Genomic DNA, 22,564 nt, shown 5'->3' on the forward strand with positions numbered 1-22,564 from the left:
GCCTCCTCCAGGGCAGAGTAAATTCCATAAACTACTTGGAATTCTTCAGCAGATGAAATTTGTCTCTTCTCTCCCGTTCATTTATTTATTCAATCACGGTTATTTTTACCAGTGTGGCCGCATGGCTGTTTAATTTATAATTTGAGTTATGATACAATACCACTTGGGCTTCCATGGTGGGGCATGTGCTAAAGAACCCACCGGCCAGTGCAGGAGACAGAAGAGATGTGGGTTCGATCCCTGGGCTGGGAAGTTCCCCTGGGGGAGGGCATGGCAGCCCACTGCAGTGTTCTTGCCTGGAGAATCCCAAGGACAGGGGAGCCTGGCGGGCTGCAGTCTGTGGGGTCGCAAAGAGTCGGACATGACTGAAGCGACTTAGCACGCCCACACGCATGCACAGTGCTCCTTACATATTTTGTTGTTCGGATGGTTCCGGCCTTGACCCCTGGGGGCTCTTGCACTTGGCTCCTGTGTCAGCGTGGATTCTTCCTCTCTTTCTCCTCCTCCCTCCTGCGCCCGTGCCCCTGCTCTTCCTTCCCCTCCGTCTTCTCCTCACACCACTTTCTTGCTTCTGGGCCCCAGAAGGTGTTCCAGGCTCATCCTGCCTGTCTCCTGCGCTGGTCATGGCATCTGCCGTGCCTCCAGCAGCCCTGGGAGGTGGCCTCAGAGACCAGGATCTGGGCGCTGGATGTGCTCATCGCCTCTGGGGAGCCGTTGCTTGGGGGCTGTCTCAGAGGAAGGAGCGGGGAGATACGTGTGTGTGTACTTGCTCGTGAATAGATACAGGTCTGTAAATGTTTCCACGGGTGCCCATCTGAATCTGTAGTAAACTCACCGAGAGTTCATACTGATGTCCTCATCGGTCGCCATAAGGATCCTTCCAGTCCCCACCCCTTGCTTTTCTGTAACAGCCTGTGCAGACAGTGAGAAGCTGGGCTCTGCTCTCAGCCGTCTTTGCATTTAACTGCTCATTTCTAGGACAGAAATATAGTGGTTCCCAGACTGTTGACCTGTGCCCCACAATGAACGGCTTCATCCACCTGAGAACAGTGCTCGTGTGACGTTCTCTTTGCCTTTGCTCACTCCCACGGCCACCTAGGTCAGCACTTCATTCCCCCACCTCCTCCGGTGAGGTTGTTTTTTACGTTTTTAATACGATTAGACTCTTTTGTCACATTCGGCGTTCCATCCTGGGATCCCACATCTCCTAAATGAAATTTTAAGCTTTATTTTGAAAATCTGCATACAGTGAGCATCCCTCTTTGTAGAGTTTATGGTTTTGCCAGATGTTTGATTCTCATATTCATCATTACAGAATCATACAGGATGGTTTTGCAACTTAAAAAAAAAAAAACCCCTGCGCTTTCCGCCTGTTCAGTCCTGCCTCTCTTTAGAACCCCTGGCAACCACTGATCTGTTTAGCATCCTCATAGTTTTGAGTTTTCCAGAATGTCTTGTAATTGGAATCATGCAACACGTAGCTTTTTCAGACTGGCTCCTTTTGCTTAGCAACATGCATTTAAGATTGAGCTGTATCTTTTTAGGACTTGATACACTTTTCTTTTTAGTCACTAAGTGATAATCCATTGAACAGGTTTTCCAGTTTTGTTTACCCTGTTCACCTACTGAAGGACGTTTCAGTTACTTCCAGTGTTTGGCGATTGGCAGGTGTTCAGAGCAGTGGGTCTCAAACTCAGCTGCAACTTAAAGCCACTTGGGGAAGTTGAACCACCCACTTGGGGAGGCTGTACCACCCTAATTCTTGGGTCATGTGCCACAGTGGTCACATTAGTGTCTGAGGTGGGAACCCATGATGTCGCTGTGTGGCCGAGTCTGGGAAGCCGTGTCCTCCAGCAGAGCGCGCCCTTGTCCACCAGGGTCACTCCTAGAGCTCTGGTTCCTCAGCCCCTCAGTCCTGTTGAACCGTTTCTGGGAACCGAGCCAGTACCCTTTGCATGAACAAGCCGTCTGAGTGATGTGCATGCCTGCCAGAGTCTGAGAGCTGTTGCTCTAGGTGACGACCAAGGACTTCCTGAATCCCACGTTTCCTCTTGCTGGGCCTGGGGAGTTTTGAGGAGTTGCTGAGATCCCTGGATTCATCACAGAAATGTGGACATGTCCGCCTGTGATGTGACGTTTGGGGCCGTGTCAGATGTTTGCTGGCGTGGAGGAGAGATACGGGGCAGAAGGGCAAGGCGGAGAGCGTTGCCCCAGCTCTCTGCTGTTTTGTTTGTAGGAGCTTCTCAAGTCTCCCCTTCCAAGGAGACACCTGCATTGTGGGGACTTCTAGAACATTCTAGGCTACTTCTCCCCTGGGTTTGGCAGCCGCAGTCTCAGATGGGAAGGTGTCCTGGGTCATTGTCCGGAGTTCTGCATTTGAGTGGCAAAATTTCAGTGTGACTTAGAAGGGATGTGCTGTGTTTTAGAGATGCGTGTTTTAACCAAATGGATTGTTTTGGGAAAGTGAGGTTGTATGAATGTGAGTGAAGGCAGACGCCCTGAGTCCACTGGAATACTGTCCCTCTTTCGAGTGTTGTGGGGACTCAATTTCCAGGTTAAACTGGTGCCGTGATTCTTACCTGTCCTGTCACTGTGGATCCTTTTCCCACTCGGGTAAAGCACGTTCAAAGCCATGGCTTCCTGTGACCCTTCGTGTGGGCGGAGCTTTGCAAAGCAGATGGGGAGCCCACAGCCTGTAGGGTTCGAGGTTTTTGTCAAGGTCATAGCTGAGCCCAGATGAACTCAGTGGTTCCACCCCAAGGTCAGGCTTTGCTCGCTGGAGTTGTTCTGCACGAGGCAAACGGGCCATGGAATGAGGTGGGCCTGATCTCTCAATTAGGACTAACTCAGTAATGGGTTTTATATTCAGTGATGGGTTAATTATTCACAAAGGTAAATTGAGTGCATGGTTTACGTTCCCTCAGTCTACCTTGAGACCAAATCTTAGTCTTCTGTTGTTTTGTTCAACTCATTCTTAACTGGGCATGTGTGTGGCATCTCTGTATGCCATCAGCTGGCACTTTACTTTACCCGTCCCTCCCTCCCTCCCTCTGATCTACCCACCTACCCGTCCATCCACCATCCTGCCTGTCTGTGTGGCCATCTGTCCTGTAAGAGTTTGAGGAGACACACCTGGTCCTCCGCCCGGGGCGGCTGCTGTCCCTGCACAGGGCAGATCACTTAGTAGGTCTGGGAATGTTCGTTTCACTTGGTCTGTGTCCTGGGGCAACATGACTGTCTCTCGCTGAGAAAAGAGAGAAAGTCTCGTGGGCTTTGTGCCTGTCCAGGGGGCCGGGGGACATGGGAATAAGTATTGGCTTCATGGTTCATTTTAGAAATTGCTTTTATGATTATATAGTAATAAAGGCATTGCATAGGTTTTAAAAAATACTGAAAAAAAAACCTTGTTGTTCAGTCGCTCAGTTGTGTCCAACTCTTTGCCAGGCTTCCCTGTCCTTCACCATCTCCCGGAGTTTGCTCAAAGTCATGTCCATTGAGTCGGTGATGCCATCCAACCATCTCATCCTCTGTCGCCCCCTTCTCCTCCTGCCTTCAATCTTTCCCAGCGTCGGGGTCTTTTCAAATGAGTCAACTCTTCGCATCAGGTGGCCAAAGTATTGGAGCTTCAGCTTCAGCATCAGCCCCTCCAATGAATATTCAGGGTTAATTTCCTTTAGGATTGACTGGTTTGATCTCCTTGCAGTCCAAGGGATTCACAAGGGTCTTCTCCAATACCACGATTTGAAAGCATCAGTTCTTTGGTGCTCAGCCTTCGTTATGGTCCAACTCTCACATCCATACATGATTATTGGAAAAACTATAGCTTTGACTAGATGGACCTTTGTTGGCAAAGTAATGTCTCTGCTTTTAATATGCTGTCTAGGTTTGTCAAACAATAATAAAACCCATTTCTAGCCAGATCCCCCAGAGAAACTCTGCCTGTGGGCCAAGCACTGCTCTAGCATAAGATGTGGCATCTGATCCTCCCAGAGCCCCATGAGGTGCTGGTCCTACTTTGATTCCCTTCATATCGTTGTAGGAGGGCTTCCCAGGTGGCTCACTGGTAAAGAATCTGCCTGCCAACCAGGAGATGCAGGTTCGATCCCTGGGTTAGGAAGATCCCCTGGAGGAGGAAATGGCAACCCACTCCAGTATTCTTGCCTGGGAAATCCCATCGACAGAGGAGCCTGGCGGGCTACAGTCCTTGGGATGGCCAAGAGTGAGACATGACTTGGCAATTAAACAGCAGTAACATTGGTGTGGAAACTGAGGCCCGGAAGGTTTGGGACACATGCTGGAGGCTGCCCAAGCTTTTCGGGAGCAGAGCTGGGCGGCGCTGCCCCTGTGGGAGGTTCTCACCAGGCTCCCGTCCTTCTGAGGTCCCGGCTGCGCCCCTGCACCGGGGCTGGCGCACACTCCCAGCTGCAGGGGTTGGCAGCTGTCCCGTGCCTGCACAGCATCCTGCCACCTGCCTTCCGGCCGCTAGGCCTCACCCAACATCCAGACAGACCGGAAGCCCTGTAGTTGGTATCCTCCTCCTGGGCTTGTAGGCGCCTCCCATGCTCACGGCCGAGAACCTGCCTTTCAAAGCACGTCCCGGTCATTCCTGGAGCCAGAATTCCATCAGGCAGTTTGTAGGTTTAGAGGAGATGCTGTCTTCAAAGTCACCTCCAAAGATGAGAGAGACTGGTCCCCTGTGAGGTTATATTCATGGAGGTTCCGGTGCATTTTTTAAAACTTAGAAAATTTCAAAAGCCAAAGCAGAAATATTTTCAAAGAACTAGGGTGCCAGTTGATTGCCGTTCCCAAGCGTGCTGGAGGCGGGATCACGATACACAGTTATAGACGGTGCAGTCCTGTAAGGGCCGCACGAGTGAGCTGGTTGACGAGCATCTACTTGGTGCTCCCATCTGCCCACGTGGGGTCTCACTGGACGCCCCCTTCTGGAACGGGAGTCTAAACTGGGGGCTCTCCTGACCTCGTCAGGTTGGGTCCTCGCTGGGTCTGAGCGTCCCAAGTCTGCAGTGTCAGTCGACGAGGGCCTCTGAAATTCTCATGACACGGCCACGTGTTGCTCAGTGTCCCTGAGTGGCGTCCAAGGGCTGAGGTCCCATCTTGTGCAGGAGACACGCAGCCCCCGACGGGGTGGCTGTTCCTTTCCACCTGCTTGTGTGCCCAGGGCTGGCCCTCAGTGGGCAGCCGGGCCAGAGGGCTCTGTAATTTGGAATGTCACCATTTACCAGCACCTCCCTCTTAGACAGTGTTCTCAGTGTAAAGTGACATTGAGGTTGTCAGCTATGAAAACAGTGCCGCATAAACAAAAATTTCTCCTTTGGACTGCCTGGCTTTGGCATTGGCCAAGTGCAGACCGTCAAATAAGAAAAAAACCCCGAATCATTTGGAAGGTTGACCTTGCCCTGGGCGCCGTCAGCACGGATGTGCGCTGACATCACACACCAGGAGCTGCTGTAAGAGACTTGACTTTGGAGGGTGGTTGCTGGTGGCTCCTGACGACCCCATCCTTACGCCCTTCCCAGGTCACCCCTCACCCTTTGCCAGGGAGGCAGACCCTCGGGCGTGGCTGGGGCGAGGCAGCGAGGGCCTGGCCCTCCCTCTCCCGTCTCTGGCAGGCGGGGGTCTCTCTCTGAGTCCGTTTCTCTCTGCCTGTCCGCCCTGTGTCCACACCACTGCCCATGAGCCCAGCCAATCTGGATTCCCAAACACCCTCTCCAAGTCCTGATTTTCTTGCCTTGCTGATGTTTTATGTGTAGGGAATGTCCCCAGTGTCACCACGGTCCAGAAAACTCCTTTGTTTTAATATCTCTGCGTGAGAGGGTGCCTCTGGTAGATTTACAGCAGGCATGTGTCTGTGGCATTTGTGAGTATCATACCATTTCCCTTGGAAGAGAACACATAGGCTGTGTGTTCACACACTCTGGGGTGTATCTGCTTGCTGCAGACAAGTTATAAGGAGCAGGTTAAACCCATGGGTCTCACCACGAAAAATCAAGGCACAGAAGGATTCCAGCAGTGCATTTTAAAAGCCCCCCAAACAAAGCCCATTTGCGGATAGATAAATGTCGAAATTACAAATAGAAGGGAGTGGTCAATCTGAATCTGTGATGAAGAAGTTGCCTTTTCTCAGGGTGCAGGGTGCTGTGACGGTGACAGGTGGTCCGAAGGGAATTCTGCCCCTGGGAGATAACCCACTTCTCTTACTCTCCAAACCTGCTCGGGGCTAGAACGACTCATTATTAACTGCTGGTGTTTCGGGGGAACCTGTGTTGTCGTATTACTCTTTGCCCTTTACTGTGAGTTAAGAGCCTCTCAAATTAGCCACATCAGAGTCATGAAGTCTGCTCGACAGGGGTGATGGCGGGAGCTCGAGGGACACTGAGCAGAGCTGTCTGATGACAGAGACTCGTCCTCAGCCACAGCCCCCTGCCCACCTGCCCAGCGTGGGGCCCCTTCCTGACCCTTGTCCCCACATAGGTGGTCTCCAGCCTCTGTCCCTGGCTTTGTAGATTGGTCCTTGTTTGCATTGGTCCCCTCCCATCATGATGATGGTCGGGGTCTCTGTGCTGGCCCAGTGGAGACCCCTGGAGGGCACGAGCCTGTTTCTTACTCATGTTTGTTTCCCTTCAGCTCAACTCCTGGCATCTCCCAAGGTGCCCGTAGATGTCGTGAAATTGACATGAGAAAGGCGGGCGTCTGCCTTTCCAGTGTTTTAATTTTGTTTTTATTTATTTTTTACTTTTTGGCTGCACCCTGCCTCATGTGGGATCTTAGTTCCCCGACCAATGATTAAACTGTCCCCTGCAGTAGAAGCGTGGAGTCTTAACCACTGGACCACCAGGGAAGTCCCTTCCTTTGCATCTTTACCTGCAGCCCTGACTGAAGACTCCTATAGGGCAGTGGTGGCTGGGGCTGCGGGATTCTCTGTGCCGAGGGCAGAGGCAGCAGAGGCCGCTTCTCGGACTCAGGGGCAACGAGGGGATGAGGTTAAATGTTGCCTCTGCCCCCGTTGTGGTTTGCACATGACCCCGAGAGTCACCGCCGTTGTCTCTAGGGTTGCCAGAGCCAGGCTGGAACTGCGTGGACAGTTGGGGTCGGCAGGTGGGTTGGGGCCCTGTTACTCTGGGGGTGTCAGTTTGTCAAGCTCTTTGGGACATTTGAACTTGGCCGTGGGGATGATCTGACTTCGCTGGTTCTAACGCGCGTGTGTTTGGGCCCCTAGAGACTCCCCTGACCTTGGCCGCTCAGCTGGACGACCCCACGGAGGTGATCAAGGCCCTCCGGAATGGCGGGGCCCACCTGGACTTCCGTGCCAAGGATGGGATGACAGCCCTGCACAAAGCCGCCCGCACCAGGAACCTGCTGGCCCTGAAGGTAACACAGGGCCCATCTCACACGGGGATGCCCCTCGTCTGACCCCCTGTGTCTGCCCTGTCCCCTTCCTGCCCCACAACAGCCACCCCAGGGTGACCCCAAAGTCGGGTTCTCACTGGAGCTTGGAAGTGCAAGCTGATCACACAAAGTCATCTTTCCCTTCTATTTCAGCTGAAGGGCTCACATTTTCAGCTCAAACCCACCTCCCTCCATAGAAAGGGGGCTGCAAACCCGTCCTGAGGCTGCTGAGCCAGCCTCGCTGCTGCCGCCACTTTCCTGAACACTGGGAGCCGATGCTGGGGGGCAGGGGGTGGGCCTCAGCCCCATCTCACTCCCCACGCTGTTATTCAAACACGCTCTACCAGCCCAGGCTCTGTGGCGTGCTGTGGAGCACGGGGCAGTGGGTCTCAGGCGCCTGGTCCTCTCTCTGTCAGGGCGAGGAGGGGAGGGGACCCACTGCTGTGGGCGGAGGACCCCCAGATGGTGCTCTTCTATAAAGCAGATTTCTTAACTTCATAGCAGCTGCCCTTGTTCAGCTGGCTTCCTTGAAAACCAAGTGTTTGTGACGACTCTGGCTTGTTTTGCCTCCTGCAGGACGCGCACAGAGATGGTTTACACTGTACTTTTAGGTTCAACAGTACAACTCTTTCCTGCAAATGTCATCTCAAATGTCATCTCCCCCGTTACTCTCCACTGGTCCATGGGGGTCAGCCGGGCAGCAGGTAGTGCTCGGGGGTCACCTGTGCGGAACGCCTCCATCCCCCGGGTGTGTAAGCGTGTGTGCATGCCTGACACCAGGTGGCTATTTCAGTTCCAGGAGGCCAGGAAAAGTACAGGAACCCTGGGCTAATGGTCACCTTGGCCTGGGAGCAGGGAGCGTGACGCTCCTCTTCCTTCTTGATGGATTCACTCCTGCAGAAGGGGCCGTGAGACCAGTGACCATGTTTGGTGTGCTTTTTTTCAGACCCTCTTGGAGCTTGGCGCGTCCCCGGATTACAAGGACAGCTGCGGCCTGACCCCACTGTATCACACGGCGGTGGTCGGGGGCGACCCCTGCTGCTGTGAGCTGCTGCTCCACGAGCACGCGGCCGTGAGCTGCAAGGACGAGAACGGCTGGCACGAGATCCACCAGGTGGGCGCGGCTGCCCTCCCTCACCTGCCAGCCTGGGGGGCGGGGCTGGGGTGCCGGGCAGGCGCCCCCCCGTAGGAGCCATGGGTGCTCCGGGCACCCTATAGAGCCTGGGGCCAGGGGCTTTCTGAGTGCGGATCACCCGGCGCAGGGCTCGATGTCCTTGCAACCAGAGGCGCGAGTTTCCGAGACCCGCCCCCCTCTGCAGCAGCGGGGCTGGGGGAGTGTCGGCTGCGGTCGTGGCGGAAACGGAATCCACCTGGTGGCTCCGATGAAGCTTCTTTAGCGGACGGAGGTCACGGAGAGGAGACTGTTTGGGGAGGCGGGCAGAGCCTGCAGAGGAGGGTACCCAGAGCTGGGCAGAGTCACGGAGGATGCCCTGAAGAGGTACCGGCTGCTCCATCCTCCCGCCCTCCCATTGGCTGAGTTCCTCCAGAGCCAGCCAATCAGAGAGCCCCGTGGCGCAGGGATGGCCGTGAGGGCCTCCCTGCGGATGGAGGGAGTTTGGGAGAGAGGGGCAGGGATATCCGGCCAGGAGGTCAGGGAGGAGGTTCTGATGGTCTCACGCTCAGCCTTTTCATTGCAGTGACTTTCACTGCTTCTCAGGCTACCTGTCTTTCCCTTCGACACCCTTGCCTTACACACTTGCCCATCTCAGCAGGTTGATGCACCCCACCCACTGCGGTCGGAGGGGTGCGGAGGTGTGGAGGTGGGTTCGCCCCAGCCTGGCGCGCCTAGCATTCAGTTCTGGCGCGTCCATGTAGTCTGGAGGAGCACCCGGTTCCCCCCTGTGGTGCGAGTGGGGGTGGCAGGCCTCTGCGACCCTGCTCACCAGGCCTCCGTTTGCTCATCTGTGAAGTGGGCTCAGCAGGGCCTCCCACACCCTCAGGCAGTAGAAAGGATGGAACGCTGGCAAGACCCAGTGTTTTCCAGAAAGGTCCCGCCTTCCTTCTTTGCCCTCTTGGCTGAAGCAGTTGCTTCTGCAGGGAATGTCATGACCTGGGCCCCCAGCTCCCCCAGCAAGGCTATGCACAACCCCGAAGCCCGCATTGCTGTGTTTGCAGAGTCCGTAGGAGCCGAGGGCCACTATTGTCCTCCGTGCCGCTGGGCTGTGGATGGCATTGTTCTGGGTGGGGGCGGGAGGGGGGCTGAGCTGCTCAGGGGACGTGAGGGAAGAGGGGGCGGGCACCAGCATGGGCCTCGCCAGTGACCGGCTTCGGGTCTCCAGGGCTTCACCGTGGAAGGTTCGGGGAGGAGTCACCCCTCCCCTGGCAGTGTTGTCACTTGGCACCTGGCTTTCAGGCTGGAGGCTGTAGTCCTGGCACTAGACCTCTCAGTGGGCACAGCGGGCCTGGGCAGGTGGGGTGGGCTGCCCTCAGGCACCCATGTGCTGGAGGCTCCACGGGCCTGGAAGAGGAGGGGTAAGGATGTGAGCGTCCCGCTGAGGGCCTCAGGGACATCCGGGGTCACATCCCCCAGGAGGTGGGAACAGGCGGCAGGGAGGGAAAGGTGACCGCGTCCTCTGCAGACACCACCTGCTGAGCCGCTGCCTTCCTTTGGATTTGGGTTCGTCCTGTGAAAACACTGCGTTCTCAGGGGCACCGTGGGTCCTGTCGTGTGAACCACTCGCCCCTGGAGGAGGCACATGTGTCTCTCGGCGGCCAGAGGGTCCGTTTCGGGGGGTGAGGCTGCGAGGGGCCTGGGAGGCTGAGGGGGTAGCTGGTGGAGCTGAGGGGCGGGCGGAGGCTCCGGACGCCTTGGCTGGGGGTCTTGCCGATGGGACGCCTGGCCCTCCAGGAGAGGATCGTGCTCGGGGATCTGCCTCCTTTAACTCAGCGAAGCAGACAGCTGCTGGAGACCCCGACGGGCCTGAGGCCTAGACCTTGACTGTCACGGAATCGCAGTTTTCCGTAACCACTCCCGGGCCGTGGCATTCGGGTGCCAGGCAGCCACCGTGAGCCCCTGAGCCCAGGGCCCTGGCTTTGCAGCCACACCGCAGAGCCCCCCGCTGGCATGGGTGTCACCTACTGTGTCGTACCTGCCAGGCCTGCTAGTGTCCAGGACACTGAGCCCAGCGGTGAATAGTGACACCCCATCCTGTGGGTTTTATGTCCATGTGGCGGGACCGGTGAGACAAATAGACGTGAACAACGATCACAGACCCCCACGTGCCCACTCACACACACACGTCTGCCCGGCCGTGCTCCGCATCTGCCTGGGAGGATTCCCGCCGTGACCGGGCTGGGACAGGCCAGTGGTCCCCCAGGCTCGGGCGGTGCTCTGTCTGTCTGCTCGTCTCGGCTCATAGCCGCCCTCGGCCCTCAGCTTCGTGTGTGTGTGCTCAGTCATGTCCGACTCTGTGACCCCCGTGGACTGTAGCCCGCCAGGCTCCTCTGTCCATCGCGTTTTCCAGGCAGGAACACTGGAAGGGGTGGCCATGTCCTTCTCTAGGGGATCTTCCCGACCCAGGGATCGAACCTGCGTCTCCTGGATCTTCTGCATCGGCAGGTGGATTCTTTACCACTGCCCCACTGGGGAAGCCCTCTCAGCTTCCTGCTGACCATTAAAAGACCAAGCCTGTCATCATCGCACGTGGACTTTGCTGATGATGTGAAAGGGGACAGTTTCAGGCTCTGCCAGCAGCTACCAAGGGGGCCCCAGCCCTGTTGGTGGGGGCAGCCCTGGGGACCATTCCACTCCGGGGTGACCTGCGAGGAAGGAGGAGGTGCAAGGCCGGGTCATGAGGCATGGTCACCTGAGGACAGAGCACCCTGTCCTCCTCGTGATCCTCAGGGTCTCAGAAGAGCCGCTGGCCCAGGGCATCGGGCTGAGCTGTGAGTCCTAGGAGTCAGGGTCAAGTGGGGTGCCCCCCAGGCCTGGCCCCCTGGCCCATCCAAAGGAGGAGCTGGGCGGGGTCAGCCCCACACCTGATGCTCCTGTCAGTGATGCGTCCGAGAGCAGTCTGCCCGTCACAGAGAGGAGCGTCTGCAGAACAGGTTTCCTTTGTCGCCTGAGCCGCCCCAGGACGTGATGGGGCCAAAGGCACATATGACCTGGAAATCAAACTGTCCTTCTGGAAAACACCCGCGTGCTTTTTCTCCCTGGATTTACCCACCCTTTAGACGTCATTATTTTGGTTGTTTTGCAGTTTTCTTTTTGAACTCCATAAATGTGAATTCAGAATATGACATCCTTAAGTGCGGGATTAGCGAGGGATGCAGGGGGAGCGCATTTGCCCCGCACGGTCACGACACTGGGGCAGAGTCTGTGTCCCTGGGGTGGCAGGGCCGGGCCCTGGGTGCTGGACAGACCTCAGGCCTTCCCTGGCACAGATGGAGTTTTACCGGCGCGTTTTGGAAGACTCCCCAGGGACCCTCTGTGTCCATGTGCTGGGCCTCTGCTCCTCAAGCCGCACCCCCACCCCCATGAAAGTGTAGATTTTTCTCCTGTTCAGGTCTGGTGAGGCTGCCCCTTCGGGACATGGCTGCCCGTGAAGGATGGTTGTCACTCACAGACCTTAGAGGAGGGACACAGCCCGCCAGGCATACCACGCAGGGAGGGCAGAGGGGGCCTGTGGACAGCCTTTACTGTGGTTTTCAAGGGAAGGAATGGGTGAGGCCGGGCAAGCAGGCTGAGGGACCCCAGCAGCCCTGGGGCGCAGGGGCTGCCCCGGCTGTCTGGGACCCTCCCGGGGTGGTTAAGGCAGGGTGAGAGCCCCGTGGAGGAGGGGCAGTGAGGACTCTGCATGGGGGCTGTGTATTTGTGCTCCTGGTTGCTTCCTTGTCCATTTCTGGGGATCAGCTCTCCCTGGCAGGGCAGCTCCTCCAGTGCCCGCAAGACCCCCAATGCCAGAGCATCAAACACATAGAACCCCAGACCGCAGAGTGCGCTCAGCTCTGATCGGCTGCCCCTCGCTCAGCAGGCTGGCTCTGCCTCCCGCCTCCCTCTCCCCTCCCGCCTCATCCAGGCAGGCGATCCACCCCCATCCCTGGCTGGGGCGGCCTCACCCTGAGCCCGACACCTTCATCAGACACAGGGGATGGTCGTGGCCAGCTTGCTTGTCTCCTGGGACGGCTGCCCCCGCTGGAGGGAGAGTGACTGTGTATGTTGGGGGGTGGGGGTTCACTTTGTGTGGTTCTGACTCCCATGCTTGTGGCCCCTGAGACCCCCTGCGTGGATTCCGAGCATCTGGCACCAGAGGCCACCCAGCCTCGGGTTTGCAGCCCTGCCCCAGCAGTGCATTTGGAAGGTGGAGGCATTAACCCTGGCTGTCCTGTCCTGCTCCCGCGTCACCCATCAGGGTTCTTACACCACACTCTGGTGGCGGCTTTCTTTTCCACGTGAGTCCTGCAGAAGCACCTGCTTAATTGGAGCTGCTGGCCGTCCACGGAGCCGTGACCTTCAGCAGGGGTCGTGCAGGGGGCTTGAGCAAGGAACTAAGCGTAGTGCGGCCCTTCCTCCCCGATTATCATCCTCTGTCGGGGAGGGCCCCGTTCCCCCAGCGAACGCTGTCATCCCCATCGCTTCACACCCCTCCCACAACCCTGGCAGACACCTGCTGGGCTCTGAGAGGGTGAGTGACCTGCCCGAGGTTCCCAGCGCACCTCGTGCTGGGAGCCTGGTGCTGTGTCCGGCCTCCAGGGCTCCCGGACAAAGCCACCTCTCCAGCAACAGCACCCTGGTGGCAGAAGGAAGTCGAGGGCAGGCGTGTTTCCATCGCCCAGATTCTTGGAGAAGCACCACGGAGTTCTGGGGTCTGCGTCAGCCCCCTCTGCATGGCACCTGACAGCTCCTTTCCGCCTGCTCCCAGGTATTACCGGCGGCTCGGTTGCCCGTGGGTGGCCAGAGGCTGACGTTTACCTGCAAAGTGAGGCCTTCAGATCCAGCCCCCAGGCCTCGCAACTGGGAACACACGCTCCCCTGCAGGCTGACTTTGGAAGAGCACACGTTTTTGACATGTCTGCAAACCTTCTTTAAGCTTGTGTTCACCTTAGTCTAATTTTTTTTTTCATTACTGAAGAAGTTGTTGCTCAACGTGGAATTTTTTGAAAATATGAAGAATCATAAAGAAGTAAAAACCACCCAAATATATTCCCACCGCCTATGCAATTGGTGGGTCGGATTAGGGGGCTTCAGTGCAGTTTTGTGTTAGTTGCTCAGTTGTGTCCGACTGTTTGCAACTGTATGGACTGTAGCCCACCAGGCTCTTCTGTCCATGGGATTCTACAGGCAAGAATACTGGAGTGGGTTGCCATTCCCTATCCAAGGGATCTTCCTTACCCAGGGATCGAACCTGGGTCTCCTGCATTGCAAGTAGATTCCTTGCCATCTGACCACCAGGGAAGCCCAACTTTCAGCGCAGTTTTAGTTGCTAAGTGTTAACACTTTCACGTCCACAGTGCAGCTCTAGTCATCCCGCTCTGACTTGAGTGATGGGGGGTTGTGCATCTCAGGACTCGAGGCTGCGTCATTGGTGAGGCTGAGGGCCCAGTGAGGGGACAGCTGCTTGGCGGAGGAGTCTTGTGTTCCCACACACCTTCGTGAGCAGTTGTGCCCACAGGACTGGCCCACGTGGGGCATCTCGCTCTCTTCCTCCTTCCCTGATTCTGTCTGATTCTGTTTGGGAGATGTGAGATTTCTTCCTTGAGCTGCAGTATAGTTTATTCTGGGCTGGGATTGCAGACGCCCCTCAGCATGGCCTGGGCCACCTGAGCAAGTGGTTTAGCCTCTCTGAACTTTACTAAATCTCTAAAGTTGGCTCAGTAACAATTCATAGAGCTCTTGAGACAGTGAAATGACACACTTCCTCTAGAGCCTGGCGTCTGGTAAGTGCTCAGTAAGTGCTGGCCACGCCCCCGTCGTCGTCACTGTCATTATCATCATCTGGCCACGCCCCCATCATCACCATCTTTATCTGGCCACACCCCCATCACCATCACTATCATCTGCCCCCGCGCCCATTACCATCATCTGGCCATGCCCTCATCATCACATCGTTATCACCTGGCCACGCCCCATCACCATCATTATCTGGCCACGCCCACATCATCATCATCATTATCTGGCCACGCCCCCAAACTCATCCTCACCGTCTCCTCTGGCCCTGTCTGGTTCTGTCTCTCAGGAATGATACTTGACAGCACCTAATCCATTTGCTCACAGGCCTTCATACAGATCTCATTTGATTCCCTGCAACAATTTTCTTAAGGATGTTTACCTTTTGGTCTTAATTTGTTACTGGTTGTGTTTATTATTTATCATTTTCCAATGAGAAGCTTTAGCCTTAAGGAAATTACAGGTTAGGGCCACTGCTCCATCCTGTGCCTCTGCCTCACTGGGCTAACGCCTGCTCCCCTCAGACCTGGGCTCCCACGTCCTTGGAGCTCCCCCTGACCCCACAGTGATGGGACAGGCCCCCTGGAGGTTCCCTTGCGGCACTCACAGCAGGGTGTGGTCTGGGTCTGTCTGTGCGGGTGCTGCATGATGAGTGTTCTGCTGTCGTATCTCCAGCTTGTCTTATAAAGCACATGCTGTAGGAGAAATGCCTAAGTGTGGTGTGGACTTAGATAATTTTGCTTGTGGCACAGAACCAAGCAGAAGCGTTTGCAATGCAGTGAACTCTGCATTGCTCCAGCTGCACTGCACAACCCCAGGGGGCGCTGTTCCGCGTGCTGTAAATTTAGGCTTGTAGCTGCATCACGGCGGGTGTCCAGCAGGTGGCAGTGCAGTGCCTGGAGGAAGGAGCAGTCTTTTCCCCTCATTTACGCGTATCATGTGTTTGGCTGGTGATGGGGGGAGGGGGACGCTCCGCATAGGTGAGGGAATCCAGGTCCCAGATTCTGTGGGGAGTCTCCTCCACATGCACCTGCCCAGGAGGTTTGCAGAAAGTGGTCGTGGGATGGAGCCCCAGTCACATGCATTTTCCAGAAAGCGTCTCATTAGAAAATGGTTAAGCTACATGAGTGTAGGGGGTGCTGTTTTACATTCTAGTTACTTTCTGACCTCTGTCGATCCTTTAAATCTGTGTCCCAAGGGCCAGAAAGCACAACACGCTTTTCAAATAAAGGACAAAGGGTTAGTGCAACTTATCTTGGGGGAAGACACATTTTTAATAAGCTTTGAGGTCTTTTTGTCAAGTACTAATTTCTCTTTTTGTAAAACTGAGTGAATATTTTAATTTCAAACTTAAAGAGGACTTGCAGAAGCAAATTACAGAGAATCCTGTGTACTCAAGAGACCACGTTTGAGTTTTTCCATTGTCCCAGTAATGACCAATATAGTAAAAGGATGTGGGGCTTCCCAGATGGTGCTCGTGGTAAAGAACATGCTTGCCGATGCAGGAGACGTAAGAGATGCGGGTTGATCCCTGGGTTAGGGAATATCCCCTGGAGGAGGGCATGGCAACCCACTCCAGTATTCTTGCCTGGAGGATCCGATGGACAGAGGAGCCTGGAGGGCTACAGTCCACAGGGTCATAAAGAGTCAGACAGGACGGAAATGACTTGGCACACACAGTGAAAAGATCCAGTCTGGGACCCTGCAGGAACCCTTCTCTCTGGCAGAGTTCACCTGTCTTCCCTTGGTTCTCTCAGCGGCCTCTTCTGAAGGTTACAGGGTGGTCGTGTGGAGACTGTCGCCTGCTGTGGATTTGCTCAGTGTTTCCTGGTAATGCGGTGTACCGAGGGGCATTTTTGCAGGAATATATGGAGGGGGCGTGTGTTTCTGGCGGCCAATCGGGGCAGGTGGTGACCATTTGCCGTCACTGGTGATATTGACTCTGACCCCCTGTTCACCTGGAATCTGCCAAGTTCTCCACCGCAGTTGTCTCTTCCCTTTGCAGTTAGGGGGTATTTGAGAAGGCCCCTTTTCCCATCCCCCTCTCACCTGCTAGTTTTAGCATGCACTGGTATTTCTTGCCTGAATTAAGTAATTAACTGCTAAATGGAGATTTTCCTACTCCCATCCTTGCTTCTCACACTAATTAGTTGGCTTTCTGTTATCAGAAGGAGCTTTCTCTTCCTGTTTATTTATTCACTTATTTAGAGTAATGTGGTTTCAAGGATTTCTGTTTATTCAGGAGGTTAACGTTATCCCACTTCAGGTCCAGGGAGCCCCTTCAGGATGGCCTCTGTGTCCTGTGGACACATTGTCATCCTTTTTCCTTCTGGCTCAGCAAGGGATTCCAAGCTCATCTTGTTTTTTCCTGCCTCAGCCCTGGAATCAGCCATCTCTGTCAGGAGTCTTGGTTCTTTTGAGGACCGAGAGGTGTTTAGAACCCAAGATCTGGGTGTTAAGTGCGCTCGCTGCTCCCGGGCTGTTACTGACTCCAAGCCCTATTGGAGAGAGTTGTCGTTTAGTCTCTCAGCCGTGTCTGACTCTTTGCGACCCCGTGGACTGTAGCCCAGCAGCCTCCTCTGTCCATGGCATTTCCCAGGCAAGAATACTGGCGTGGGTTGCCGTTTCCTTCTCCAGGGCATCTTCTCAACCTGGGGACTGAACCCATGTCTCCCGCGTTGGCAGGCGGATTCTTTACAGCTGAGCCACCAGGAAAGCTCCTGCTCTTCTGCTTTACCTCTAAGTGGTGGCTGCCCAAGGCTCTGCCCCCGTTCTCCCCCCTGTAAATGCTCTTCCTAAGCGACTGCATTCAGACCTGCAGGTTTAAATATCATGTCTTAGACTGAACCAGCGAAACCACCATCATTCAGCCATTTTTGACTAAAAGTGACAATTTCACACGATTTCAGTCCATAGCTGCCAACAGACTCCATAACTTGACTCAACTCTGACTCTCCTTGAAACTCCAGACTGGAACCTGCAAATACTTCCGTGGCCACACAGGAGTCTCATAAACATGGGATAACCTGTTTTGGTCAAAATAGGAATTTTGATTTATCGTTTCTCCCGATCTTCGTTCTCATTTTCCCCGTATAGGTTACCACCACCCTCATCCAATCTTTTGCCGAAGCCAGAAACTCAGGTGCGCGGGTGCTAGGTCAGAGTTAGGGGCGTATGTCCACATACGTCCAGCTGTGCCTACACAGTTACTCTTTGCTTTTCTACTGAAAACCAGAAGCTCATACAGAAGTACCTCCTTTTCCGGTCCAGTGCCGCAGAGTTCCCTCTCGTTTTCTCCCGCCCTGCATCACTGACTCCCTTCTTTGACACTGGGAAACCTGCTCCCCTTTTCCCTTGCTTATCTACCTGTCTCTCGCCCCCAGCCCACACTGACTGCAGCCGGCCTGCTCACCCCTCTGGCCACCACCTCGCCCAGATTCCCTCCTCCCTTTCCCGCGCGCCAGGCCGCTTCTTCAGCAGACATGGCTTCTGTCACATAACAGTTCAGTCAGTTCAGTCGCTCAGTCGTGTCAGACTCTCTGTGACCCTGTGGACTGCAGCACGCCAGGCCTCCCTGTCCATCACCAACTCCCGGAGTCCACCCAAACCCATGTTCATCGAGTCGGTGATGCCATCCAGCCGTCTCACCCTCTGTGGTCCCCTTCTCCTCCTGCCTTCAATCTTTCCCAGCATCAGGGTCTTTTCCAATGAGTCAGCTCTTCGCATCAGGTGGCCAGAGGCATGTAACAGCCAGTGGTTTAAGAGAAGAGATGAGCAAAGATGATCCTTTAGAAAAGCGATTATGGGAGTTTGTTGTTGTTGTTTCAGCACGTGTCTGAATTTTCTGATTTTGCTTGTTTTCAGACACTGGGCTCTGAGAAAGACAGGGGTGGGAAGGAAGCCCTTAAGGGGGTTCTTTCCCAGACAGTCTGCCCAGAGTCGGCGGCGCTGTTTTATCTCTTTGCGTTGATCGTGTCGTGACCCTCGGTGAGGAGAGCGAGACACGATCCCATGATGTCACATAAAACCTCACAGTTTCAGATTAACCGCGGGCAGGGGGAGGATGGGTGTGGAGTGATTGCTGAAGGTTTTTTTTACGCCAATGCAGCTCTCTTTGTTTCTGACTATGGGATAGTTAAGCCAAACACAGCCTTGCTTCCTGGAAGGCCTTTGGAGAGAGTGGTTTGTCGAGGGCTTCTTCAATTTGAGGATCAAAAATCTCAAACTGATATAAGGGGAAAATTAAAATTATGCCTAGGCTTGCGTCCTGAAGAGCCCAGGCACGGCTTTAGCTGAGAGGGGTTCGCAGGGCATTACCTTGGCAGTGTCTGTGTGTCTGTGTCTGTGTGTCTGTGTGTGTCTATGTGTGTCTGTGTGTCTGTGTGTGTCTGTCTGTGTGTGTGTGTGTGTCTGTCTGTGTCTATGTGTGTCTGTGTGTGTGTGTCTGTCTGTGTGTGTGTGTCTGTGTGTCTGTGTCTGTGTGTCTGTCTGTGTGTGTGTGTCTGTGTGTGTGTGTCTGTGTGTGTCTGTGTGTCTGTGTGTCTGTGTGTGTCTGTCTGTGTGTGTGTGTCTGTGTGTGTGTGTCTGTGTGTGTCTGTGTGCCTGTGTATGTGTGTGTCTGTCTGTGTCTATGTGTGTCTGTGTGTGTGTGTCTGTGTGTGTGTGTCTGTGTGTGTCTGTGTGTGTGTGTCTGTGTGTGTGTGTGTGTCTGTGTGTGTGTGTCTGTGTGTGTCTGTGTCTGTGTGTCTGTCTGTGTGTGTGTGTCTGTGTGTGTGTCTGTGTGTCTGTGTGTGTCTGTGTGTCTGTGTGCGTGTCTGTGTGTGTGTGTGTCTGTGTGTCTGTGTCTGTGTGTCTGTGTCTGTGTCTGTGCGTCTCTCTGTGACTCTGTCTTTGTCTCTATTCTGTGTGTGTCTGTGTGTGTCTGTGTGTGTGTCTGTGTGTGTCTGTGTGTCTGTGTCTGTGTGTGTCTGTGTGTCTGTCTGTGTGTGTGTCTGTGTCTGTGTGTCTGTATGTGTGTGTCTGTGTGTGTGTGTGTGTGTGTCTGTGTCTGTGTGTCTGTGTGTGTGTGTGTGTCTGTGTGTGTCTGTGTGTCTGTGTGTGTCTGTGTCTGTGTGTGTGTGCGTGTGTCTGTGCATCTCTCTGTGACTCTGTCTTTGTCTCTATTCTGTGTGTGTCTGTCTCTGTGTGTCTTGTTTTCGCTCTCCTGCCTTCAGCTCTCACTTCTCCCTTCCTCTGCGTTGGTGGCCCCGGCAGCTCTGAGCTTCTGTGGCTTTTTTTGCCGACCCTCCTGGAGGAAAGCGAGAACTTCATTTTCTCCGTCGTTCTGACAAATGTTTCAGCCTCCGTCTTCGCGGCTCCTGAGAGTCACTTGGGCATCCCCCACCCACGCCCGTGGCCAGAAGCTAGAAAGTTCTGGGTGCGCTGTAGGCGTGGGGAGGGGCGGGCCCCCAGACCTCTGGGAGTGGGGTCGGGGCCCCAGAGGAAGAGGCAGGCGCTGTTGCCACAAAAAGGGAAGGTGGGGCAGGCAGCTAGAAGCAATCTTCTCTCTGATGGTGACCTGCACTATAAACGTGGCACCGGGATTGACAGTGGGTGTTTCTCGGGGTTTTTTTTTAAGCTCATCCGATTACTAGCCCCCATATCCTCCCGTCCTCTCTCCGCTGTTAATTGGCGAGGTGTAGCGCTCTTCTCTTGCACCGCACAGAGGTGAGGTTCCGCTCAGTCAGTCTCAGTTATCAGAAAGGCAGGGCTAACGAGCTGAGCGCCAGCCCGGCCCCGACACCCTGTGGCTGCCCGCCCTGCCTGGGCCAGCTGTCTGCTCTGTGCCCGGCGCTCCCCGCCCTCCGTGTGCGCAGTGCTGGGTCAGGACCCGTTCCCTGGCCTCTCGGGTCTCCCCGTCCGCGTTGTCGCCCCGACACAGGGACGGGGTCTCAGCACCTCAGCGCTGTGCCCCACTGCGTGTGCAGGCGGTGCTGGTGGATGGGGTGGGGTTCGTCGGATATGACCCGCTGCCCAGGGTCAGCAGACGCCCCCAGCCTCTGGCAGTGTAGTCTGGACACCCCCCTGGAGCGGGATGACAGCTCCGCGCCCCCGCCCGGTCTCAATGCCAGGTCTCCCTGCTTGCTGTGAGGGGTGGGGGGCTGGCCTGTCCCTGAGCATCACTGGCAATCTTTTCAGGCCCCGTATTCATGTGACTCATGAAAACCCCTCGAGGAGTAGGGTTTCTGTTGGCACGTGAAGACATAGGCTCAGAGTGAAAGTTCTGGAAAACCAAGCCAGATCTGGTTGACCCCAGAATCTTGTTGGCTCGTAAATCCCACATCACCCCCTAAAAGGGCTCAGAAAAGGGTAAATCACGCTGTGGGGCCACCTCCCCTGCCACCACCACCCCTTCAAGGGTGGGTTCATGTTAAAGTCTTAGTGGGGCTGCCCCTGCCCGGAGGAGGACTGGACAGGTGGGCGGGGTCCCTGCCCAGGACACAGCAGGTCCTCGCACACTCCCAGCTGTTCTCGTGGGTCATCCTGGGGTCCGGAGGGCTTGGATTAGCAAGGCCAGGCAGGGAGCGTCCTGATCTGCATTTCCTGGGGCTGGTCGCTGAGGCCAGGGGGCAAAGACATGCCTTGGTGTCTTTGGGGTTCCCCTCCTGCAGGTCCAAATGAAAGGAATGGGTGGCCCCTACGCAGACCCACCCCTCTGTTGAACAGCTGAGCACTATCCTTAGTCCCGTCACTAGCCCCTCTCCTGCTCCCCACCCTGGGGTCTCCCGTGGGGGGTCCAGATGCAGGAGTGGGCTGTGAGCTGTGCTGGCTGCACTGTCAGCTCTGAGGGAGCCAGGTGTGTCCCGGGCGGCTCCGCTCACGGCGTGGACTCTCGTTTCAGGCCTGCAGGTACGGCCACGTGCAGCACCTGGAGCACCTCCTCTTCTACGGGGCCGACATGGGGGCTCAGAATGCCTCGGGGAACACCGCCCTGCACATCTGCGCCCTCTACAACCAGGTCAGTGAGCCGGGCACGCGCCCCACGCCCTCCCTAACTGTGCACGCCAGGGCCAGGGCAGTGCGGAGTGCTTTGCACGTGGGTGTCCAGCTCCAGCTGCTGTAATGAAGCCCCACAGACAGGGCAGCGTAAACAGCAGATGTTTTTTTCTCACAGTTCTGGCTGCAGGTCCCAGACCAAGGGGCTGCCCTGCGTGGTTCCAGGGGAAGGCTGTCTTCCCGGTTTGGGTTTGCCTGGCCCCTTCTGGCTGTGTCCTCCCATGTGCAGAGACGGAAACAGCCCTCTGTTGTGTCTTCTGCCAAGGACACTAACCCTATCAGATCAGGGCCCCACCCTTACAACATCTTTTAACTTAATCACGTCGAAAGACCCATCTCCAGATACAGTCACACTGGGTATTAGGGCTTCAAGGTAGGACTCTGGGGTGGCATAGAGACTCAGTGCTTAGCTGGGAGAGAGGTCCTCACCAGCTTCTTTGAGGATGGTTATCCCTATCGTACGAGCTTTCCAGGTGGCGCTAGTGGTAAAGAACCTACCTGCCAAATGCAGGAGACCTAAGAAAATCAGGTTCCATCCCTGGGTTGGGAAGATCCCCTGGAGAAGGAAATGGCAACCCACTCCAGTATTCTTGCCTGGAGAATCCTATGGACAGAGGAGCCTGGTAGGCTACAGTCCATAGTGTCACAAAAAGTCGGACACGACTGAAGCGACTTAGCAAGCACAACACACATCCCTGTCATAGAAGGAGAACCTGAGTCATGGGAAGTGAGAAGAGGGTCCTGGACACAGCTGGTACAGTCAGAGCTGGGCACAACCCCCCACGGCAGAGTCTGCCCTGGGGCCTGAAGAGGGGCAGGTTGGAGCCGTGAATTGGGGATGGGAGTGGCTGACAGAGCCCCCAAGATGATTATGGCACCCCACTGAATGCCAATGGGACCGCCGTGTAACAACGGCAAGCCTTCCATCACATGTACACACATGTCCTCAGCGGGCCTTTTCTATTTGATTCCTTCTTGCAAGCTAAATTGCTTCAGTCATGTCCAACTGTCTTGTGACCCCATGGACTATAGCCTGCCAGGCTCCTCTGTCCATGAGATTTTCTAGGCAAGAATACTGGAGTGGGTTGCCATGCCCTCCTCCAAGAGGTCTTTCCTACTCGGGGATGGAACCCACATCTCCTATGTCTCCTTCATTGGCAGGCGGGTTCTTTGCCA

At 55.4% G+C, this 22,564-nt stretch overlaps 1 protein-coding gene across 1 annotated transcript in view; it reads left to right on the top strand.

The window, feature by feature from the left end:
* The window catches only part of SHANK2 (SH3 and multiple ankyrin repeat domains 2), a 562,195-nt gene that overhangs the window by 127,223 nt on the left and 412,408 nt on the right, over window positions 1-22,564 (top strand). The window contains exons 7-9 of the mRNA XM_081533759.1: window positions 7,238-7,389; window positions 8,354-8,521; window positions 21,234-21,350. Coding sequence (XP_081389885.1) covers window positions 7,238-7,389; window positions 8,354-8,521; window positions 21,234-21,350 — 437 coding nt within the window. The remainder of the gene's footprint in view (window positions 1-7,237; window positions 7,390-8,353; window positions 8,522-21,233; window positions 21,351-22,564) is intronic.

The sequence above is a fragment of the Giraffa tippelskirchi genome, chromosome 10 (genome assembly GCF_054371585.1).
Source record: "Giraffa tippelskirchi isolate mGirTip1 chromosome 10, T2T-mGirTip1v1.2.pri, whole genome shotgun sequence".
Classification (NCBI taxonomy): domain Eukaryota; kingdom Metazoa; phylum Chordata; class Mammalia; order Artiodactyla; family Giraffidae; genus Giraffa; species Giraffa tippelskirchi.